Below are 20,288 nucleotides of genomic sequence, written 5' to 3'. Positions count from 1 at the left end.
ATTGCTGATTGTTGCCATGTGAATGTGGGCCAGTTGCTACCATCTTTTCTGATTTCTCAATACAAGCCAGAAATCCAGAGTTTTATGCAACATGTCCCAATTTTAATTTTAGCAACTATGTCAAGCTGCTTAAAGAAATGCTGGTGTCTATGGGCAGGTGGCAGCTCAGGGTTGCCAGTTCACAAGGTCTATAGGTGATGATTCTTGGTTTGAACGGAGTGTAGTGCTAAAATGCACAGATGGAATATTTTGCTGCATTATGAAGGAATTTTCAAATGTTTAGAATTCATAGTCAGAGAACACACTTTCTAGCCCAGTTCTGAGTAATGGGAAATAATCAAGACAATATTAAATGACAATATATGAGAGAGATGCTAGAGAAAGGATTTTCTCCTTAGACATAGATGTTGAACCAAATAATGTATTACCACTATGCTTTTACAGCAGAATAGTGGTTTATAGTTTACAAAATGCTTTTATGTTATCTCATGAAGATTATTAGAACAATTCTTTGAAGTACAAAAGTAGGCATTTCTATCTTACAAGTGAGTCAGATGAGTGTCTGAGATATTAAGTAACTCAAAGAATCATCCAGGAAATTGAGCAGCAGAACTAGGATGGGGTGACTCAGGGCCTCTAGTTCCAGATTCAATCTGTTTCCACAGTCAGAAGATTCCATTCCAAGTTGTGCTGTCAACTGGATTGATTTCTTCCTTTCCCAAAGTCATTCTGCTCCCATGAGTCTTCTTCTGCACATTTCCATAGTCGATGTCCTCCTGTTCTTTTCTTGACTCCCTGAAAGTGCTTATCCTTCATGATTTCTTTCCAACCAGGCTCTGTCATCTCCAAGAATGTCTCCTCAACTCTCAGTGCTCCAAATTGGTCATATCCTTGACATGTATTTGTCCAAAATGTTTACTCCTTTATTATATCTTTTACAAATTTGTTTCTATAAGGACAAAAACTTGTCTTAATTTATCCATAAACAAGGTCATGAATATATCCACATACACATGGAGTTGGTACTTTCTTGATAAATCATCAAATTATTATAATTTCTGGACTTGTAAGTCACCCAGAGGTAGGTGATGATGTCAAATGTGGCTTCTAGTTCTCCCCATCTCTATTTCCTTCCAGAAATTTTGATTCTGACAAAAGCCAGGTGGGTAGCCTTGTTCCTGCATGCCCAATGAGGAGACACACTAAAGATTTGGTTCTCTCTGTATTTCAGGCTCATCAATGTCAATTTGAAATACACTATTATTCCTTGGATTGAGCTGAACTTTTATCTTATACACACTCACATGCACTCAAAATATAGGGAAAGTGCTACAGAAAACTTCCAAATGACTTAGTTTGGCTAAAACAGCCTTTTAAAAATAAAGCAGTACCAAGGGTTTTCCTTGATGGTTCATGGACTTAGATCTAGTGCATGAAATTTTCTAATGCACTGTATTTAAGCCTGTGCAGCTAAATGCTACTTAACATGAAGGAAATCATTGAAACTCGTGCCTATCATCTACAATAAAAGAAATTGTACAGAGCATGGAAAACATGCATAGAAATAGGTAAGGGAAAAAATATCTCAAGAACCCTACTGCAATCCGCCAAGCAGGGAGAGCTATTTTGTTTTGTTTGGGTTGTTTTGTTTTGGTGATCTAGCTGGTCAAATGACCAGTTAAGAATATTTCATAGAGCTAATGTTCTGATGCTGTAATCTCCCTAGACAAGGTTCATATTTGTGTGGGTTACTTATTCTCCCTTTGTTGACTAAGTCAATAATCAGAATCAGCAGGTTTGGAATCAGACTGGCAGGGATCAGCAGCCTGGCTTGGGGGCAGGGAGTATAAAAGCCCCCAGCCTGGGAGCAGCCATCACAGAAGTCCACTAGTTCTTGGCAGGATGGCCTCTCATCGTCTGCTCCTCCTTTGCCTTGCTGGACTGGTATTTGTGTCTGAAGCTGACCCTGTGGTGAGTGTGTGATTCTTTAAAGTCCCTTTTATAGAATGCAGATGTACATTAGGTGACATAGAAATGACTTCTTCCAGCTTTGGCAACTCATACTAGGGAACTGAATGGAGAAGTTCATTCGTTGTCAACGCTTATGCTATTAGTAATAGGATCAGCATGCACTTCCAGCTTTGTTCCAGATACTTAATAGAATTGATTCAAACTTCAAAAAGAATGAAGCCTGCAGACCTTGCTGAACTAGGGCTCAGACTGGGGTTCTTTGCCCTGTTGTTTTGGTACATTGAGTTTGAGTTTGCAATTCCTAGTACCTTGATATCCTCAGGCAGATGCTAGAAATGAAGATATGCTATCAATGAGGCTGCTAACATTGAATTTCACAAAAGCATCCTTTTATGAAATATATTTAGGGGACAAACTGCATAGATTATATTCTGACACTTTGGCTAATCAAAATACATGTATTGATTGATATTTGTTGATAAACAATATTCTAGTCAGATAACTGAGTCTTAAGTCTTCTAGAAGAACTAATGTTATAAGATGGGTAAGAAAGTAGTCTGATACTATTTTACAGTAACTAGTAAGGGGGAATTACTATGGTAACAACTTTTTAAAATGATCTCAGGTAAAAAAAATAAATAAAATAAATTAAGATAAATAAATTTTTTTAAAAATGACTTCAGGAAAAATTATTTTGTCCTACAGCACAGTGAATATTTTCAGTAATTCCACTCAAATGGAGAAGCTGAACAAAGCAACTGTTCTAAGACGGCCTATTTTCTCCTTTGAAATTCATTGCAGACATCCCCAGTTGATCAACAGCAGTGTGTCTGGAGGCAGAACCCATTCTTGCTTTGGAAATAATTATTTCTGTGTTATACTGAGTGAAGAAGCTCATTAATTGCCAACACTTGTGTTACTGGTAATGGGATCAGCATGCACTTGCGGCTTTGTTCCAGATTCTTAACACCATAAAGAATAAATCCTTTCACTCTGATCAATTTTTTTGACTTCTTACTTGTCTTTTGTGTGCCCAGAGCACTGACGAAGACAAGTGTCCTCTGATGGTCAAAGTCCTAGATGCCGTTCGAGGCAGTCCTGCTGTTGGTGTGGTTGTGAAAGTGTCCAGAAAAGCTGCTGATGACACCTGGGAGCCATTTGCCACTGGGTGAGTAAGCTGCCAAAGAACCCTGCTGTGGGACTTGGTTATATCTTCCCATCCACTCTTCCAGTTGTTAAGGAGAGACTCACATCATCTACTAAAGAATCTACAAGTAGAGAATTGGGGTGTCACTGAGAGGCAGCGCACTTGCTTAGCATGCACAAACTAACAAATACAACCAAACCCAAAAAAGCAAGAAGCTATTAGCAGATTGAAAATGTGAGCGCAAGTTAAGTGTGCCCTTAGAAGAATGCCTTCTTCTTGCTTTTCTTAGCTAGGAGTGACCAGGAACTGGAATATCATTTTGGACAGATGGTAGGAAAAAGGAAAAGGGGTGAGAAACTCTGTAATCCACTCTAGCAGGAGTTTGCAACCCTTTTGGGTCACAAACCACTCGAAGAAGGAGATGAAAACAATAGATTCCATGTCCAGAAAAATGCACACAGACACACACACACATACGTACAAAGACATATATGTCATTTCAGGAGTTTCACAGATTCCCTGGTGCTCCTGGGTGACAGCCAAGACAGAGTCCTTCTCTTAGAATTTTAGGAAGGACTCATGATGTGCGTTAATTTATTAAAGAAAGGAAAGGAATTGAGGGACAGCATTGACAGGTCCTTGGAGTTTATTTGGATCATCCAGAGTCCAGGGCTTTTGTCTAATGAACATGCTGGAGCCCTTACTATGTGCAAGGCTGGCGGCTGCCAAGCTTAGTAAGAAAAAACATCTAAGAGAAGAACATGGAAGGTAACGTCCAGCTGCCCATGAATCTTGCATCACCCACTATCAGTGCAAAGAGGACTTCTCACCCTCGTTGGCCACTTTACAATTCTTATGGAGTTTTTTAACTCTACTAGCAAAAATTTCAAAGGAAATGCATATTAGTGAGTCTAAGTGAACAGACTGAAAGGAAGAGCAACAGAAAAAGCCCCCCAGTGCTAAGCAGAAGAGGAACTGCTAAACATTTAAGCCTCCTGAGAGAAGAACTTCTGTTGGATTTTAATATATCCTCAGAACCATATGATGAGTCTTCACCTGTCATTGGGCAGATCATTTTTGGGGTATGGTTTTAGTTGAAGTTCCTATTTGTTAATTCAGTTCTGTGTATATAAAATGTCAGGCACAACATGAAAAATGGTTAAGAGAATATTTTAAGTGGGAGATAGAAGAGACACCAAAAAATATTCAGAGATGCTTGTGAATCTTTTTTTCTTGTAAAAAAACACACATGAAAAGAGGAAGTAAAAAGAAGAAACAAGGGCAGGCAGGATTAGAATGACTCAAGACAACTTTCACTTTTATCTGTTTTAGCATTTAGAGTTGAAAGGAAAGCAATTTCTAACATTTCAGCTATTCCATTGGTCCCTGTGTGGAAATGGAAGTTATCTGGTATTTTTTTGTTGGCTAGGAAATACCAAAGAGATTAAATATATAAAGGGACAAAGAGTCAGATGCAGGTTCCTCTTTGTACTTTAGATTGCCTACTCTGGGTACAAATGATACTATCTCTGAAAAGTGCACTTGTGTTATGGGTGTCAGGAGTGAAACACTGGTATCACAGAGAACTGGGCAGCTCAGAGCCACTTCTGGGCTCATGAACATTCATACAATCACCAATCCTGAATCCCAATTGTTTTGGTTTTGGTGCTGAGGATGTAACCCAGGGCTTTATGTGAGCTCACCAAGAACCATCCTGCTGAGTCCTACCCTCAGCCCTTAGCACTCTTTTTTTATTTACTTTTAAGACAAATTCTTGCATGTAATTCGGGCTGGCTTTGAACTCAGTATGTAGCCCAGGCTAGCCTCAAACTTGCAGTGATCCTACTGCCTCAGCCTCCCGAGTGCCCAGATTACATTCATGTTGCACCAGGCAGGACTTTTTAAAGTAAACATTATACCTGTATTATGTTCTCATAAGAGTATAAATCTACAATGGAAAAATGGAAACTTGAAAAGTTTCTACATATTTCTTGCCCTTTAATGTCAGAGGTACTAGAGTTTTCTCCCTCCTGACTTGGTTGAGGGAAAAAATTGAGAGAGAGAGAGAGAGAGAGGATATAGATCTCACACACAAACACATACACTCTCTTTGCCATGCCATTTACTACTTTCAGCCTAACTTAACCTGGACTTTCACACCTTGTAGAAAAACTGGTGAAACTGGAGAGCTGCACGGGCTCACAACCGACAGGGACTTTGTTGAAGCAATGTACAAAGTGGAATTAGATACCAAATCTTACTGGACGGCGCTTGGCATTTCCCCATTCCATGAATACGCAGAGGTGAGTGTCCAGCTTCCTGAGAGTTGTTTCTGGTTTCATTTTTAGTCCCAGGGACCACAGTTTGCAGTCAGCAGACCACAGGATGTCAGAAGGAAAGTGCTGAAAAACACTGGTTTCCTCTCCCTTTCAAAATTAGAAATTTACAACACTCAGAAGAAAATCTTCAGAACCCATGAAAGCCATTTGTAACAAAAGAGAGGATGCACCATGGTACTTCTTTAAGACCTGAAAAATTCTCCATTCCAAACACATCTAACCTCTCAGTTTTGGTTAAGCAATTCTTACAATGCATATAAAGACAATCAATTCAAAACAACAACCCAATAGATAAATTCACCAGGTGTATGTCATGGACCACACACTGGTAAGTGGTTTCTGTCTGAACTTAGCCCGTTTCATCCTCATGATGCACCCACTGGAATCAGTATTATTATTATCCCCATGTCACAGATGAAGAAAATGAGGCATGGTGAAATTAAATAACCTGTCCAAGGTCACGTGGCTAGTAACTGGGGGAACTGGAGTATTTACCACCAGGGCCCCAGCCAGGTTCAGCCTGTGACCTACAATACCTCGCAGCACCTCAGGAAGCCTTTTCCCTGTGAGAAGACAAGGGGAAGAAAAAACCATATGTGTAAACTTTGGTTTATACCAGTTTTTCTATTTATGAGATAAGTATCCTGAAACAGTTATCCCTGCCTCTTCCTTGTCTTAATTCCACACGTCATTTAAAACAGATAGCAGTCATGAAAATAGAATCCATATATATTGGTCAGAGTTAAAGATCAACTAATTCCATCCAAAATAACTTGGCGTGAAAGGGAACCATTCTCTCTGGCTTAGTCATGGATGAGACCTGTAATTAACATGTAAGAGTTCTTTGCATAGACAGTGTTACCAGGGAAACTGTAGGGGCCTGTTTAACTTCTGGGATCCACAAGTCTCCGGGGGGGCCCATCTACAGAGAAGCCTTTCTCTGCCATGGTCAGCTGCAAAAGACTGAAGCACAGGGACAGTGCAAGGATTAGAAGGGGACCACCATAAGACCCTCACAGCCCCTACCCAGGGTTCTCCATCTGCCTGCTGAGGACCAGTCTGCCCTGGGCCTCAGCCTGAACAGATTCACTGCCACAGTAGCCATGGTCATGCTGTTCCTGTACTTTACACTTTAGCTTCCTTGTCCACTTATCACTGTTTTAGTATTCAACATTTTAAAGATAAAAGTCTTCTAGGTGTTGAGCATTCTGCTAGATGCCAGAGATTCAGAAGCAAAAACGCACATCCCTGCCCTTGGAATGGAAAGCCAAGGTATAATGTCAGATACATTAGCAAGAATGGATACAGGTAGCAAGAAACAGTAAGGAGTGGAGTGCCTATCCCAGGGCCTCACTCCGGGCCCCATGCATGTGTGGTGCCTTCAGCCAGAGAGCTGGCGTCCTGCAGAGCTAGCCAGGACCTGGGAGGTTACATTAGACCTAAGGAACATTAGAAAATTTCCTTTGGACCTACTAGGCCTCTTTGCTTCATGAATTTGTGATCACATGCTATGCCTCTTTCATAATATGAGAAATCAAGAGGGCCTAGAGGCCAAAGTCACCAAAAGAAATAAGAAACTTGCCCTGGTTACCTCCGAGGACTCGGCCTTAAGGAGTTGCCTTTCTCCTTGGAGAGATTCTTAGGTGATTCCCACCTCTCTTCCCCAGGTGTTATTTTTGTATTGTTCATTCTCATCTTTTGTTCTCATGTCCCTAGATCATCAGGCTTCCTTTTTCAGTATTTGGAACAAAACTTATTCATCCAGAGTGTACCCAAAGCTCAAACCGGGACCTATAATAGACAGAATAAAATGATGCACATCCTCACTGCCCTCTCTTTCTCTCCTGCACCAAATTTTCCTCCATTTGTCTCACTCCAGGCACCTAGACTATCCCAGAACCTGAGTCTCAGACATGCCTCTAAATTTGAGAAGCACAAGACTAATTAACTGCAGCAACAATTTGGTCCACAGTTTGCCCAATCAATAGGCTTAAGTGAGATCCGAAGCATGCACATACATTTCAAAATTCCACCATGATCTTCCACAGGCTGCTTGTCTTTTTTTTGGTACTGGGAATCAAACTCAGGACCTTGCGTGGTGCCACTGAGCTAAATCCCCAGCCCTAGGCTGCTTGTAGTTAGAGCCCTATAATACTTTTACTCCATGTTTCACTGACTGTAATATATCGAACAAAATGCACAAAAATGCATATCTTCTTCACTTTACAAAACACAAAGGAACAGTGCGAGAAAACCTGTGGACTTGATGACAGAAGACTTACCTTCCTGGTGTGGCTTTGTCACTGTTTAAGCTACTTATACGTTTTGTATAAGTACAAAAATTAATTCAGAAGCGTAGTTTGCCTCTCAGTAAAATGAGAGGACCAGTCCCTTTCTGTTCTAAAATTCTAGATCTCAAAACTTGCAGTGGGACTGGTGGTCACCATTCTTAGCAGGCCTTTGATCACTGGTCATCATAGTTTACCTCCTCCCCACCTTTTCTGAAATGAAGAAAATGGACAGGAGTCTTAAGGCTCTCTGTAACTCCCCTCAGTCACGCTATAGCCACTCAGTCCAGGCAGCAGTGAAGAAGTCTTCTCTAAGAATTCCACAAGGCGCAGCTTAGCTTGTAAGCATATTTGAATTCATGTTTCTTGCTCTCATTGTTCCCAAAGAAATTAAATAACAAAATAGAAATAATTAATTTGGCACTGGACTTCCAGGGGTCTCTCTGATTATCTCTGTGACTCACACTTTGGGGATCTATTAGAAATGGCTCTGTATGTCTTCTCTCCTAGGTGGTGTTCACAGCAAATGACTCTGGCAAGCGCCACTATACCATCGCAGCCCTGCTCAGCCCCTACTCTTATTCCACCACCGCAGTCGTCACCAACCCCAAGGCATGAGGGACTTGGAGGAGGACTGGGCCTCATGTAACCAATAGCATTCCATTTTTACAAAAGCAGTATTTTCATCTATAAGCTATGTTAGAAACTCAGGAAGACACATTCCTATTAAAGCATTTCTCATTTCATTTGATCTTGATTTTTTTTATTCCTTCACTGTTCCCTCCAAAACATACAAATTTTACAGAGAAACATAAGAATTCTACAAAGTCTCTGGCTGGAACTGTGGGAGAGATCCAAACTTCCTGTGGCTGGCCAGCAAGACATACTAAGCATGATTGGCAGCATTAAAAACGTGAGAAATAAAAAAGGCTGATTTTCCTGTAGCTTTCAGTGAATAGGAAAAGGCAAATGATAGGGCCCCATTCTTTATTCTGACCATTTCTTTTAAGTGCTTTACTGATTTCAAGAGCAGCACCGCTCTAAGAGGACATAGAGGCAGCAACCCAGTCTCTCTGATAAAATTCAGACAGGCTCCACCAGCCATGCGCCAAGTAAGAGATGCAACCACAAAACCTTCACATACCCAATGGCTCAGACTAATCCAAAACCCATGTGTGGAGAGGTCATATATCTCGGACACTATTAGAGGTACTCCAAACTTCAAGAACCAGACCTAGTACCTGCATTTATTTAAAGAGCTCACCATCTTTTGAGAAGATAACTCTGTCATCTATCATGGTTTGACAAAACCATGGTACAAAAATATGAAGGAGGAAAAAAACCAATGGCCTGAAGAAGATAGCGAAGGACTCAGAACAGGCATAACTCAATCAGAGTCTTTGTAGTTTTTCAGGTGGAAAAGGGAGAAGGTGTCTTAGATAGATAGAACAGAGATTTCGAAGTCAGGCCAAGTGAAAACATTTGGTAAGTTGAGGGCACAATTGGCGATTCTGAATGTTAAAGGGTAAGGCTATTAAGGTGGGCTAGGGTGAGTGCTGATATAACAAACCAACCCACATTTCAGTGGGTTTTCTCACTCATGCCAGGTGCAATGTAGAAGTTCTTGCTCTGGTAACTCCAGAGGTTATCTTTCTTCCAGAGGGTGATTCTAGAACCCAGTTTAACTTAGCCTTGTGGCTTCAAGGTCACTCTGGTGACATCCAGCCAGCAGACTGAGAAGAGAGAGTAGACCTCTCTGATGAAGTGTCACATGTAAGCCCTACTGGTATTCACTGGCCAGAGCTAGTTACATGGTGTCTTAGTCTGTTTTCTGTTGCTATAACAGAATGCCTGAAACAGGATAATTTATCAGGAGTAGAAGTTCATTTTGGCTCATAGTTCTGGAGGCTGGGAAATCAAGTAGCTGGCATCAGCCACTCCTCACAGCTTTTGGCTCAACCTACGGCAGAAGATAGAAGGGCAAGTGGGCATGTCTGGAGGAGACAAAACATGAGAGGAATCCTTGCTTAATAACAACCTTCTCTTAGGTAATGAACCCATTACTTCCAAGATAGGAAGTTACATATTACTTCAAGAATTAACCTTGCCTGCCTCATAAGCACAAGGTCCTGAGCTCGATTTCCCAGTACCAAAAAAAAAAAAAAAAAAGAATTAACCCAATCTCAGGCCAAGGCATTAATCCATTCAGAAGGGCTCTACCCTCATAACCCCAATACCCTCTACTAGGTACCACCTCCCAACACTGATTGATTGAGGAATTGAGGTTCCAGCTCATGAACTTTTGTGGGGCACACCCAAGCCATAGCACATCATTCCCTCTGGTGCACTGAAGATGAGCTTCCTAGCTGGGAACTTTTTCTCAAAACAACTGTATATTCTGGAAGAGGAGCCCCAATCTGTCTCTGCCTTAGTAGGATTGAGAGTGGTGAGACTCAAGGTCAAAGTGAAAGCCACTTTTATCTGCCACCCACTACAGCTTGAATTTGTCCAAAGGGAAACATGGATCCGCTGAGGAGCGCTTTGACCTTAGTTCTCCCCCATGGTTGGGGCAAGAAGAGTTACTGATTGCACAGAATCTCCAACCCAGCTCCCCCAGTCAACCTGAGTCAGGCATGTGACTCAGGGCCAAACATGCTGAACAAGCATCCTCTCCATTTTCCTCCAAATTCAAACCTGAAATCCTGGTTCCATCTAGCTAGCTGTATAGAGAAAGTTAGGAATCTGAAGAGATTGTAAGTTTAGACTTTTTAACATATAAATTGACTTTCCCCCCAAATATATGGCAGATCAATGTCTGTGATTCTGTTCTGTGTTGCTAGCAAGTTCATGTCCCACATATATTAGGTTAATGCACAGCAAATTGCCATTTTTGTAGATTAATTGGTCAAATATTGGCAGCTTCATAAGGTTCAATCTATTACCTATATTGATTGCTTCGCTCATGAACCTATTTACAGAATGCCACATTTCCATTTGGCTATCAGTAAATAGGCTTTTGTAATCAAAATTATTTGAAAATATGAGCATAAAAAACAGTTTGAAAATATGAGCGAGTTTGAAATCAGTGCATCAAAATCTGCTATTTGGAAAGTAAAAAAATTACTTTTAATATTTATTTCAACCTTTTTCATAATAATGCTTAACATATTGTCTTAAATTTTTTGGCCATTAGAATCTCTTGTGTGAACTGCATATCCACTCCCATCAGCCATATGATATGGGGATACTATTTATTTAATATTGATTTATAAGAACTCTGTGTATATTAAAAGATATTATTAACTATTACCTGAGGCTGGCCTTGAACTCACTTTGCAGCTGAATGAACTATATTTGCAGGCAAATGAACTATATTTTAAGAAAGGAAGTTATCTAAGTCATAAAAAACCAAGTCAAAACATCTTACCTCTCTGGGAGTTTATGTTGTCAATACATTGATTTCTATGCCCCATGTTTGATAAGCAAATAGTCTCATGTAATCCACTGGTGGGGATGGAGAAGAGTCTCATTGTGTTATGGCTTGTGTTTAGATGTCCCCTCAAAGCCTCATGTGGTCATAGGTGTGGCGTTTTAAAGTTGGCTGGATCTAGGATGTGTGATGCTGGTGTTGATTTCTGGTTCAATGCTAGGATTAAGACTGTCTCACCCTGGGTGTGAGTGCTACTTGCCCTAAGGGTGTGTGGACTGGACAGGATATAAGGGACAGAAAGAGGGTCCCTGCTTGTCATTTGTTGCTTGCTGCTTGCTACTTCACTGCTTTGCTGCCTTCTGCCTGCCATGGACTGTTCCTCCTCTGCGATGCCCCTCTGTCATGCCACCCTGCATTGTAACCACCTGATTATGGACTGAAACCTCTACAAACTGTGAGCTAAATAAAACTTTCCTCCTTTAACTTTGGGTATTGGGTATTTTGTCACAGCACAGAGAGAAAAGTAACTAAGACACATGACAACATGAAAGAAGAATGGGAGAGGAAAAACATGGGAGCCTAGAAAACACACAGGATACAGTTGCTGCAGTATGATAGGTTGGTGGGAATAAAGGACAAAATTCAACTAAAAATGGTAAGGAGAGAAATGGTGTCAATATCTATAGACCAGTCCACCAGCAAAACATCTGTGTGGGAGAACCAGTTGGGTTTATTTCTGTTTCCAGTAAGAGGAAACACACACAAGGGGGACCATAGGTGGCTCATTAAGGGGAGGTTAGAGAAAACCTATCATAAGATCTGGGCTGTTGTTGGATGATTCTGGGGAGACACTTAGGGAAGTGGGTCTCCACTCTAGATTGGATGCTGTCAGAAAATGAGGGAGATTTCACAATCCAGTATTTCAATGGGGAGGGCAGACCTGAGCAGAAATAAGGCTGTAATTGGTATAACAGCAGCAGCCACTCATTTTAGGGAGATGCAGATGTGTGGAGTCTTGTAGGTTTCACAGTGATTTTGTCTTTGACTTACTTTACCATGATCTCAGAGTGACCTTGTCTGATGGTGCTGTTCTGTGAGATTGTTATGTCCAAAGAGACAACATGGCCCACTTTGAGAGCTGGATTAATAATTACACTAGTAATTACATTAGTAATTACACTGAGGCCAGCTTCTGGGTGTTCAGAAATGGTTCATTATATTTCTTTTTTTTTGGCTCAGTGTCTATTTAAAATACAAAATCAACAGATAATCACTGGTAGCTTTGTTGCAGGCTATGAGAGAATTACAGGTGTCTGTCCTGGCTAGCAGGTTGAATGAACGGGCTAGTAACTGCACTCAGAATATAGGCAGAAGGATAAATTTCTAGTCAGAGATAATAAACTCAATTTTAACTACATTGAGCCTGAAGTAATCATGCCAGATTTTAATCTCATGACTTCAAAGCTGGCATTGTGTGCCTACACAGCAAGAAAAAAGTAAGATTTCTTGAAAATAAAAATCATAAATATTAAAATACCCCCTGAAACATTTTGATAGCATCTGTCAAATGAGGAAATTTAGGGCATTTATGCCTCAAACTGTATTTTGTCCACCAAGGGCTACCGCAGAGGCAGCATTTTCTGAGAATTATTTCTCACCAAACCCTTGGCTTTATAGCCAATTCCTTCCTTTTATTTCACAGTTCATAGAACACAACCCTCCCTTACCCCATTACTACTTCTTACTGCTTTTCAAGATGGAAAAAAGATTAGAATCAATTCCATTTTCCTAGCTCCCCATTCTGTTTGAGCTAGAACTGCCCCAAGTAATTTAAAGCCATGGCAGATGGTAATTCATCTTCCACCATCCATGCAATTGCTGAAGGTCTGTTCTCGAGTCACCATTTGCTGGGGGACAGGTCACATGTGGGCTTTCTTAAACCCTGGAGATGTGGAGCTGCCCTACAAGCTCAGCAGTCACCCACCTGCTGTTGCTGCCACTGATGTCACTCCCAGGAGCTTGGAGGTTATGGAACTGGGAAATAAGCATGATGGGAAACTCAGAAGTGGTCTTTGGGAGAGGATGCTGTGGCTGGCACAGGAGCCCTGGGCAGCTGCCTGGGTGAGAATTTGTGCTGGCTGAATAAGCACTGCTCCTCAGACATCCTTGGTAACGTGCATTGGAAAAGATACTGGTTATATTCTCAAGTATCTGCACAACAGTGCCTAGCACATGGATGGTGCTTAAATGTTCGAGTAGCACCAAGCTGGATGCCTTCCAAGAATGTGGCAGGAATGAATTAAGTATAGATGGGTGGAGGGTAGATGCTCCAGGTAGGCATCTAATTCCCATCTGAGCCCTCACAGACCTCTGGAACTATACCAGGGTGTTGTTCTCTTCTTATTCGGACTTGGGAGCACTGGCACCAGGATCTACCAACTTACAAGAAATGGACCAATTTTTTGAGAAACACTAGATATGACCAGCTCCTAGGGGCAACCTACCTCAAACACAGAATACCAGTTTCTGCATCCTTGGATTTACTTCAAGAATTTAGTCACTTAGAATATTTAAAAATAGAACGTGTCTCTTTAAAGCATCCTTCTGACTAGGCCCATGAACACTGCCTGGGGTTCCTTGGTAAGAGACAAACATTCAGGGAAATTCACAAGTGCTGTGTAAGGAACGTCAGAGCTACATCACTACCATCCATGTCATTCACCCTTCACTGAGTAGCTACTAGCAGTGAGTGGATATGAGCCTGCCCTGAGCTCAGAGCAGGGCACTGGGTGAGGAGTTCGTTGGTGTACATCAGTCAGTGAGCTCTCACCATCTGCTGAGGTATTTAGTTCAGGGATCCACAAGGGAAAGAACATTATGAAAGCAGGGGGACACCCTGGATAAAAATGTGCTGCTGTCCGGAAGAAGGCCACTGGGCAGGTCCTGGCAGCAATCCTCTGCTGGAGAGGGGAGCAACTCTTAGGAGGGAGCCCCTTCCAGGAAGGCAAATGTGAGTCTTGATAACGCTGCTGAGCAGCTGAAGCATTGAATATTTCTGGAATTTTCACTCACATTCACCAATAGTTTCCTTCTTTAGTTTTTAAGTGAGTTTGATTCATTTATTTTGTCACTTGTGACCAAGATTGTCTTGATGTAGCTGTAAAAATATTCATCTAAAAGACAGTAAAAAAATCAATAATGAGTCTTAAAATAGGCTTTCTCCTCACACAATATTAAATTGAAAGAAACAATCCTGTGATTTGTGAAAATGAAATTGACAACATTTTTAAAGGTAATTATTTTATTGAAAGGAATTTTATAATGTTTAAGAAATTTAACTGTAGTTATATGTAGTTGTACTATACTAGAATTCTTATTAATAGGTATTTTAGAAATATTTATATAAGCTTGTAATCATAAAGCAAAATTATTTTCCATGCTTCAGTGCTTTTTATCATAAGCAATTTCTGTATTTCTATGATTTTTTATTTTTTGGTTTTTGTTTTGGTACTGGGGATTGAACTCAGGTCCTTGCTCTTATGAAGCAGGCAGCGGAACCACTGAGCTAAATCCCCAGCTGTTTTTGCTTTTTGAGATACTGAGGTTTGAATCCAGGAACTCATGCATGCTAAGCAGGTACTCTACCACGGAGATACATCCCAGACTTACTAATTTTATTTTGAAGACAAAGTTTTGCTAAGTCGCTCAGGATAGGATAGAATTTGCAATCCTCCTGCCTCGGTCTCCAGGGTAGTTGGTTTTATGTAATCTTTATAATTTTTTAAATTGCCATCTTGCTTTTGTACTGCCATTGAATTACTCCACCCATTTAATATGATATACTTAGTTGCAGCTTAGTGTTTTGTACTTGTAGCTAGTACTGCAATGAACACAGTTCGGAGCATATAGCTTTTTGCTTCTGTTGTATTTGAAATAAGTGAATGACATTTCTGTAGTCTTGATTTTATTTCCTGGTATCAGGAATCGAACTCAGGACCTTGTGATTGCCAGGCAGGTGCGGCACCACTGAGCTACATCTCCAACCCGACATTTCTAGTAGTATATAACTCCTAGACTAAGTACAGCTTTGAGCATCGAACTGCCTGGGAAGATGTCCTGGCTTTGTCATTACAAACTGGATGATCTTGGGCAGATTCCACAAGCATTCTTCCTCTCCAGAGGGTTACTGTGAAGATCCGTTGTCACAATACGTGTAAAGAGGCTTAAAACAATGCACAGTACATAATAAGCTCTTGAGAACTGTAGCTATTATTATTTGGAGTAATACTAGCACATGAATACATTAATGTAATAAATTCTGTGGTATCACAGCTTTACCATTTCTAACTGTTCACAATGTTTTGCCTCATTAACAGATATTGTAACTTGAGATTGCCTTAATTCTTAATTACTGAAGATGAACATTTCTCCATGTATTTTGTGTGTGCATTGTCTATGTTCTTCTATAATTTATAAAGTAGCTCTAATAGTACATAGGGTTTGTGACTTATTCATTCATATAGGCATATGTATTTATTTCCTCATTACCATAACAAATCACCAAACTCAGAAGTAGCTTAAAACAAAATGGAATTACTGTCTTACACCTCTGGAGGTTAGAAGTCTAAAATTCAGTGTTTTTAGGGTTGTGTTTCTTCTGGATGCTTCAGAGTGAATCAATTTTCTTATCTTTTTTTAGCTTTTAGAGGCCATCCACATTCCCTAGCTTCCTGTACCTCCTCACAGGACCCCATTCCTAAGTGAGGGGAGCTGAAAGGCTGGTACAGCTGCCCAGTGGAAAGAAGAAGGGGGTTGAAATTTCCATTTATATATTTTAGTCAATATGTAATAAAAAAATAAAGGAAATGACTTCAAAGATTCCTCCTTGATTTCATGATTCCTGTTCAATTTGTTCCTTCTATTAGTACTTATAATACTTTAGCTTCTGGGCCTAGAGGAAAAGAAATTACATTTACTCCCAGGAAATGACTTTTAAAAGAAGTTTTTAGATAAGTAGCTACTAAAAAAACATTATTAAAAATTGCTTATTTCTTCCACATACCCTAGTATCCTTTTGGTTAGCTTTAACTTCTTTACAAAAGTACATGTTAAAGTAATGCTATAGTCTTTTGTCTTAGAAGCAACAAAACCTTTCAGACTGTACCTGTGTGTGTGTGCGTGTGTGTTTCTGTGTGTATTTAAAGCCTTAATACACTGTTGGATTTCTTCAGAATTAAAGTCTAAAGTTAAGAATTGGTTTTTAGAAAGGTAAATTTCTGGGATGTACACGGTTTTATCATCTGCTCCCTGTTCCACAGCCACTGATCCTGAAAATTTCCTGAATTACTTGTTTTTTAATTCTTCTTGAATGGGCAGGAGTGCCTAACACTGAATTTTTCCTCTCCTGCCATGGAACCTCTCTTGTAGCTTCTAACTGAACTTTGCTTTTACTCCTTCCAAATAAAGTACTTTTAATACTTCCAAATAAAGTATTGCATGGAAAGAGCTTAGAGTGCCTGGCCCATTGTAGGTATGCAATATGCAAAATATTATCCATGTGAAATGTTTTATAAACTGGTCATAATTCAAAATAGTTAACTGGTCAAGATAAGTCGTAAAAATGGTGTGTCACAGACCTCCAGCACCTTTCCCTATGAAACAATAACATTTATGACAAAGCCTGTAGGGTGGGAGGTGGAGGGTTCCACATGAGCACATTCTGGTCTTGGGCCCTGCCTGCTAAACCTCCATGGACATCGGGAAGTCCTTGAGGGCCTGGTGACCTGCAGACTGCTCTGCACATCCAAAGTGTCTCATACTGTTGGAGTGGTTAAAGCCCAGGAATTGGCATTTCCGAGTTCTCCGGAGATACTGCCCTACTTGCCCACGGATAACACTGAGAACCACAGGTCTCAAAACCTGGACCAAGGTCTAAAATCTGCAGAAAAGCTTCCTGAGTTCACATCGGCTGCAAGACCGCCTTCATGACATGGGCCAGGTCTACTGCCACGGTTTTTCAATCCTACCTGCATTCTAGAGATACTTGGGCATATTTTGAGGAATCCCATCCCCAAACTGGGCCAATTATATCAGATTCTCTGGAGGTGATGGCCAAGTGCAGTTATACAACTGTCCCCCCTTATGTGTGAGGGATACGTTCCAAGATCCCCAATGGCTACCTAAAACTTTAATATCAAACTCATCTTTCTATAAATATACACCTATAATAAAGTTTAATTTATAAATGAAGTACATTAAGATAATAAAACAAAGCAATTAAAATGTAGTGTAATAAGTCATGTGAATGTGGCCTCTCAAAATACTGTACTTATCCTTTGTGTGATGACACAAAGCCTACACGATGAGATAGTGATGTGAACAATACAGCCACCGTGACCTAGCATTTGGCCACTACTGGCCTTGTCTATGGGTCCCCAGGAAGCCATTCCCAGTAATGTGATGGAGTCTCATGCCTTCCAGCTCCATCCCACCCAGGACATGGATTGTCCCTTTTTCCATGGTAACCACACAGTACACACTGCCTGTCAGTCACTTGGTAGCTTGGTTATCAGATCAACTGTCAAGGCATTGCAGTGTCCATATTTAAGTAATTCTTAAAATGATGTGTAATTTAAAACTCATGAATTGTTTATTTCTGGAATTTTCCATTTAGTATCTTCTGATGCTGGCTGACCATAGATAACTGAAACAGTGCAAAATAAAGCAATGGGTAAGGAGTGGGGGGACTATTGTGGTTTTAAAATTCAGCACTGAGGCCTACTAGTTTGGAATATATATCCATTAGAAGAGTTCCTGAGCCCCAGAGAGCCCAAACGTCGCTTCACAGAACTTCCTAGACTCCGGATGATGAGGGCCAGATGTCTAGGGAATTGTTTTAGAATTTCCATTGCTCCTCATATCCAGCTAAAACTGAAGTTGTATCCCCTGAGATTCTACTTTCCCTTCCCTTAGACAAAAGCAATTTTTAAAAAACTGAGATCATACTAAAAGGGCAACTGAAAAAAACAGTTTCATTTAACAAATACTCACTGAACCCCTATTGGAGTACTAGGTAAAGAAATATCCTCAAAGATGTTTCACTTTAGTAGGGTATTTTTGTGCAGATGTGAACACATTTGATCACCAATAGCTTATCTCTTTGATCCTTATAATAAAAACTGATTTCAATGGGATCAAAACCTTTCTAAAAGAAATGAAGTATGTCAAGAAGGAATCCTTTGAGGCAGGGAAACACAAACTCAGTCCAGCTATCTTGAATGACAAAGGATTTATTTAAGGATTCCTGTATATCTCACAGAGCACAGTGGACCCACTGTGGCTCTGGTCTTGTCTCTGAGACTGTGCACTTTCCAGCAAGTTTTCTGTATTCTTTACAAACTAGCACATCTGCTCACTGAATCATGCAGATGAAAACGAGCTCAGCCTCAAGGATCATTCTCTGACACAACCACTCCTTACAATTAGCCCTATCTCTGAGTCCCTTCAAAGTCACCAGCAGTCAGACTGGCCTCTGTCTGCAGTGCTGCTCTCTCCGAGCCAGTCTACCCTTCACCCATGAGCTGGGGCCAGCTTGGTGACAAAGTGTGGCAAACTGCTTCTGAGGAGGTGGTTCGGGTGGATTCTTCGGGAAAGGCCCATCCATACAGGGGCTGGTAACCCACTGATACTGCCACAAAAGGTAGATCCTGCATTTCACACATCAACAACATAAAGTAAACCGTGTATGAAAAGAAAAATACAAAATTAAAATAGGAAGAAAAAATAAAGACCCTGTGCAACATGCAAACACAGGAGTGATGATTTTACATAATGCAGTGAGAATTATCAAATAGGAATGGTTTACTTTTACTTGCTGAGGTTAATCACTAGCTAAGGGCAAACTCATTAAACTGCTATTTTGTCCTTTTAAAAATTTAAATTCAATTACAGGGTTTGTTTCTTAAATTTAATATATTATATGCAAAAACATTTACATAGTTCCAGTTCACAACTATAAAAAAGCACACTTAAAAGGAATCTCACTTCTATCCCTATGCCTGGCATCCCACTGCTACACCCCCCCGCCCCATGGCTACCATTTTTATTGACATCTGATTTATCCTGCCAGTCTCTTGTGAAAAAAGGCAAATTACATGCATATATTTTTATTTCCCCTTCTTTCATTAACCAAAGACATTTTTATAAAGTGTCTGAACCTTATTTTTTCTCCATAGAATTTTATGTTCTGAAGTATATTTGACCTGAAAGCCAATATACATCATTAGAACAGGGTTCACCACCTGTGCCTGCAGAAGGCTCCACTGTGTGGGACTAGAGCTTCTCCAACCACTCCCTCCCAGATGACATTAAGGTGCTTCCAATCTTTTGCTACTCGAATCCTCTATGGATAAACTTGAACACACACTGCCTCGTATCTGTAGAGGCATCTCTTTAGGTGAAACCCTATAAAAAGAGTTTGGAGGTACTGCAAATTTCCCCTTGGCAGAGGTACTGACATTTGCCAACCTACCAGTGATGTTGGCTAGGGACTAATTCTCTACAGTCCCATCAACACTGTAAAACATCTGGGTTTTTGTCAATCTGACAAGTCAAAATTGGTATTTTAGAGTAACTGTGATCTTTACTCCTTACAGTGAGTGGAGTTGGTCATCTTTCATATAGCACCATTCACCTCTTTAATCTGTAAAAATTTTGAGATTATAGATTCACATGCAGTTGTAAGTAATAGAGGCCTGAGGGTGCCGCTCAGTGGTAGAGCACTTGTCGAGCATTCATGAGGCTCTGGGTTCGATCCCTGGCACCACAAAATGAAGAAAATACTACAAGGACATTTTGTGTACATTTTATGTAGTCCTCCTCCCCATGATGATATCTTGGAAAATTGTAGTACAATGTCACTGAGACATTAGACATCTAGACATTGAGACAGTCTAGATGTAGAGCAGTTCCTTTTTATGTGGCATTTTTATGTCAACTGAAGACGAGGTGAGTGTATTACTCCTCCCATGATTTGCCAAAAATAAATGTAAAAACAGACCCAAGAAAAACAGGCTCTCTGCACTCAAGTAGAAAAGAGCAGTACAATAGGCAGT

General features: G+C 40.5%; 1 protein-coding gene across 1 annotated transcript; it reads left to right on the top strand.

Moving 5' to 3' along the window:
• Positions 1 to 1,876: 1,876 nt before the first annotated feature.
• Positions 1,877 to 8,491, top strand: Ttr (transthyretin). Its single transcript, NM_001310238.1, has 4 exons — positions 1,877 to 1,971; positions 3,009 to 3,139; positions 5,286 to 5,421; positions 8,256 to 8,491. The coding sequence occupies exons 1-4, from the start codon at positions 1,903 to 1,905 to the stop codon at positions 8,361 to 8,363; spliced, it is 444 nt and encodes a 147-aa protein (NP_001297167.1). The 5' UTR covers positions 1,877 to 1,902; the 3' UTR covers positions 8,364 to 8,491.
• Positions 8,492 to 20,288: the final 11,797 nt, after the last annotated feature.

This window comes from Heterocephalus glaber, unplaced genomic scaffold (genome assembly GCF_053883595.1).
Source record: "Heterocephalus glaber isolate CG9 unplaced genomic scaffold, H.glaber_assembly_v1.0 deba00000331, whole genome shotgun sequence".
NCBI classification, from domain to species: domain Eukaryota; kingdom Metazoa; phylum Chordata; class Mammalia; order Rodentia; family Bathyergidae; genus Heterocephalus; species Heterocephalus glaber.
This window is presented reverse-complemented; position numbering and strand designations above follow the sequence as displayed.

What these genes read in the sequence shown, in the direction of transcription:
- Ttr (NM_001310238.1), top strand. Translation starts at nt 1,903, where the DNA reads ATGGCCTCTCATCGTCTGCTCCTCCTTTGCCTTGCTGGACTGGTATTT. An exon ending in TGTCTGAAGCTGACCCTGTG is followed by an intron (nt 1,972 to 3,008) that starts GTGAGTGTGTGA and finishes TTGTGTGCCCAG; the next exon opens with AGCACTGACGAAGACAAGTG. An exon ending in TGGGAGCCATTTGCCACTGG is followed by an intron (nt 3,140 to 5,285) that starts GTGAGTAAGCTG and finishes CACACCTTGTAG; the next exon opens with AAAAACTGGTGAAACTGGAG.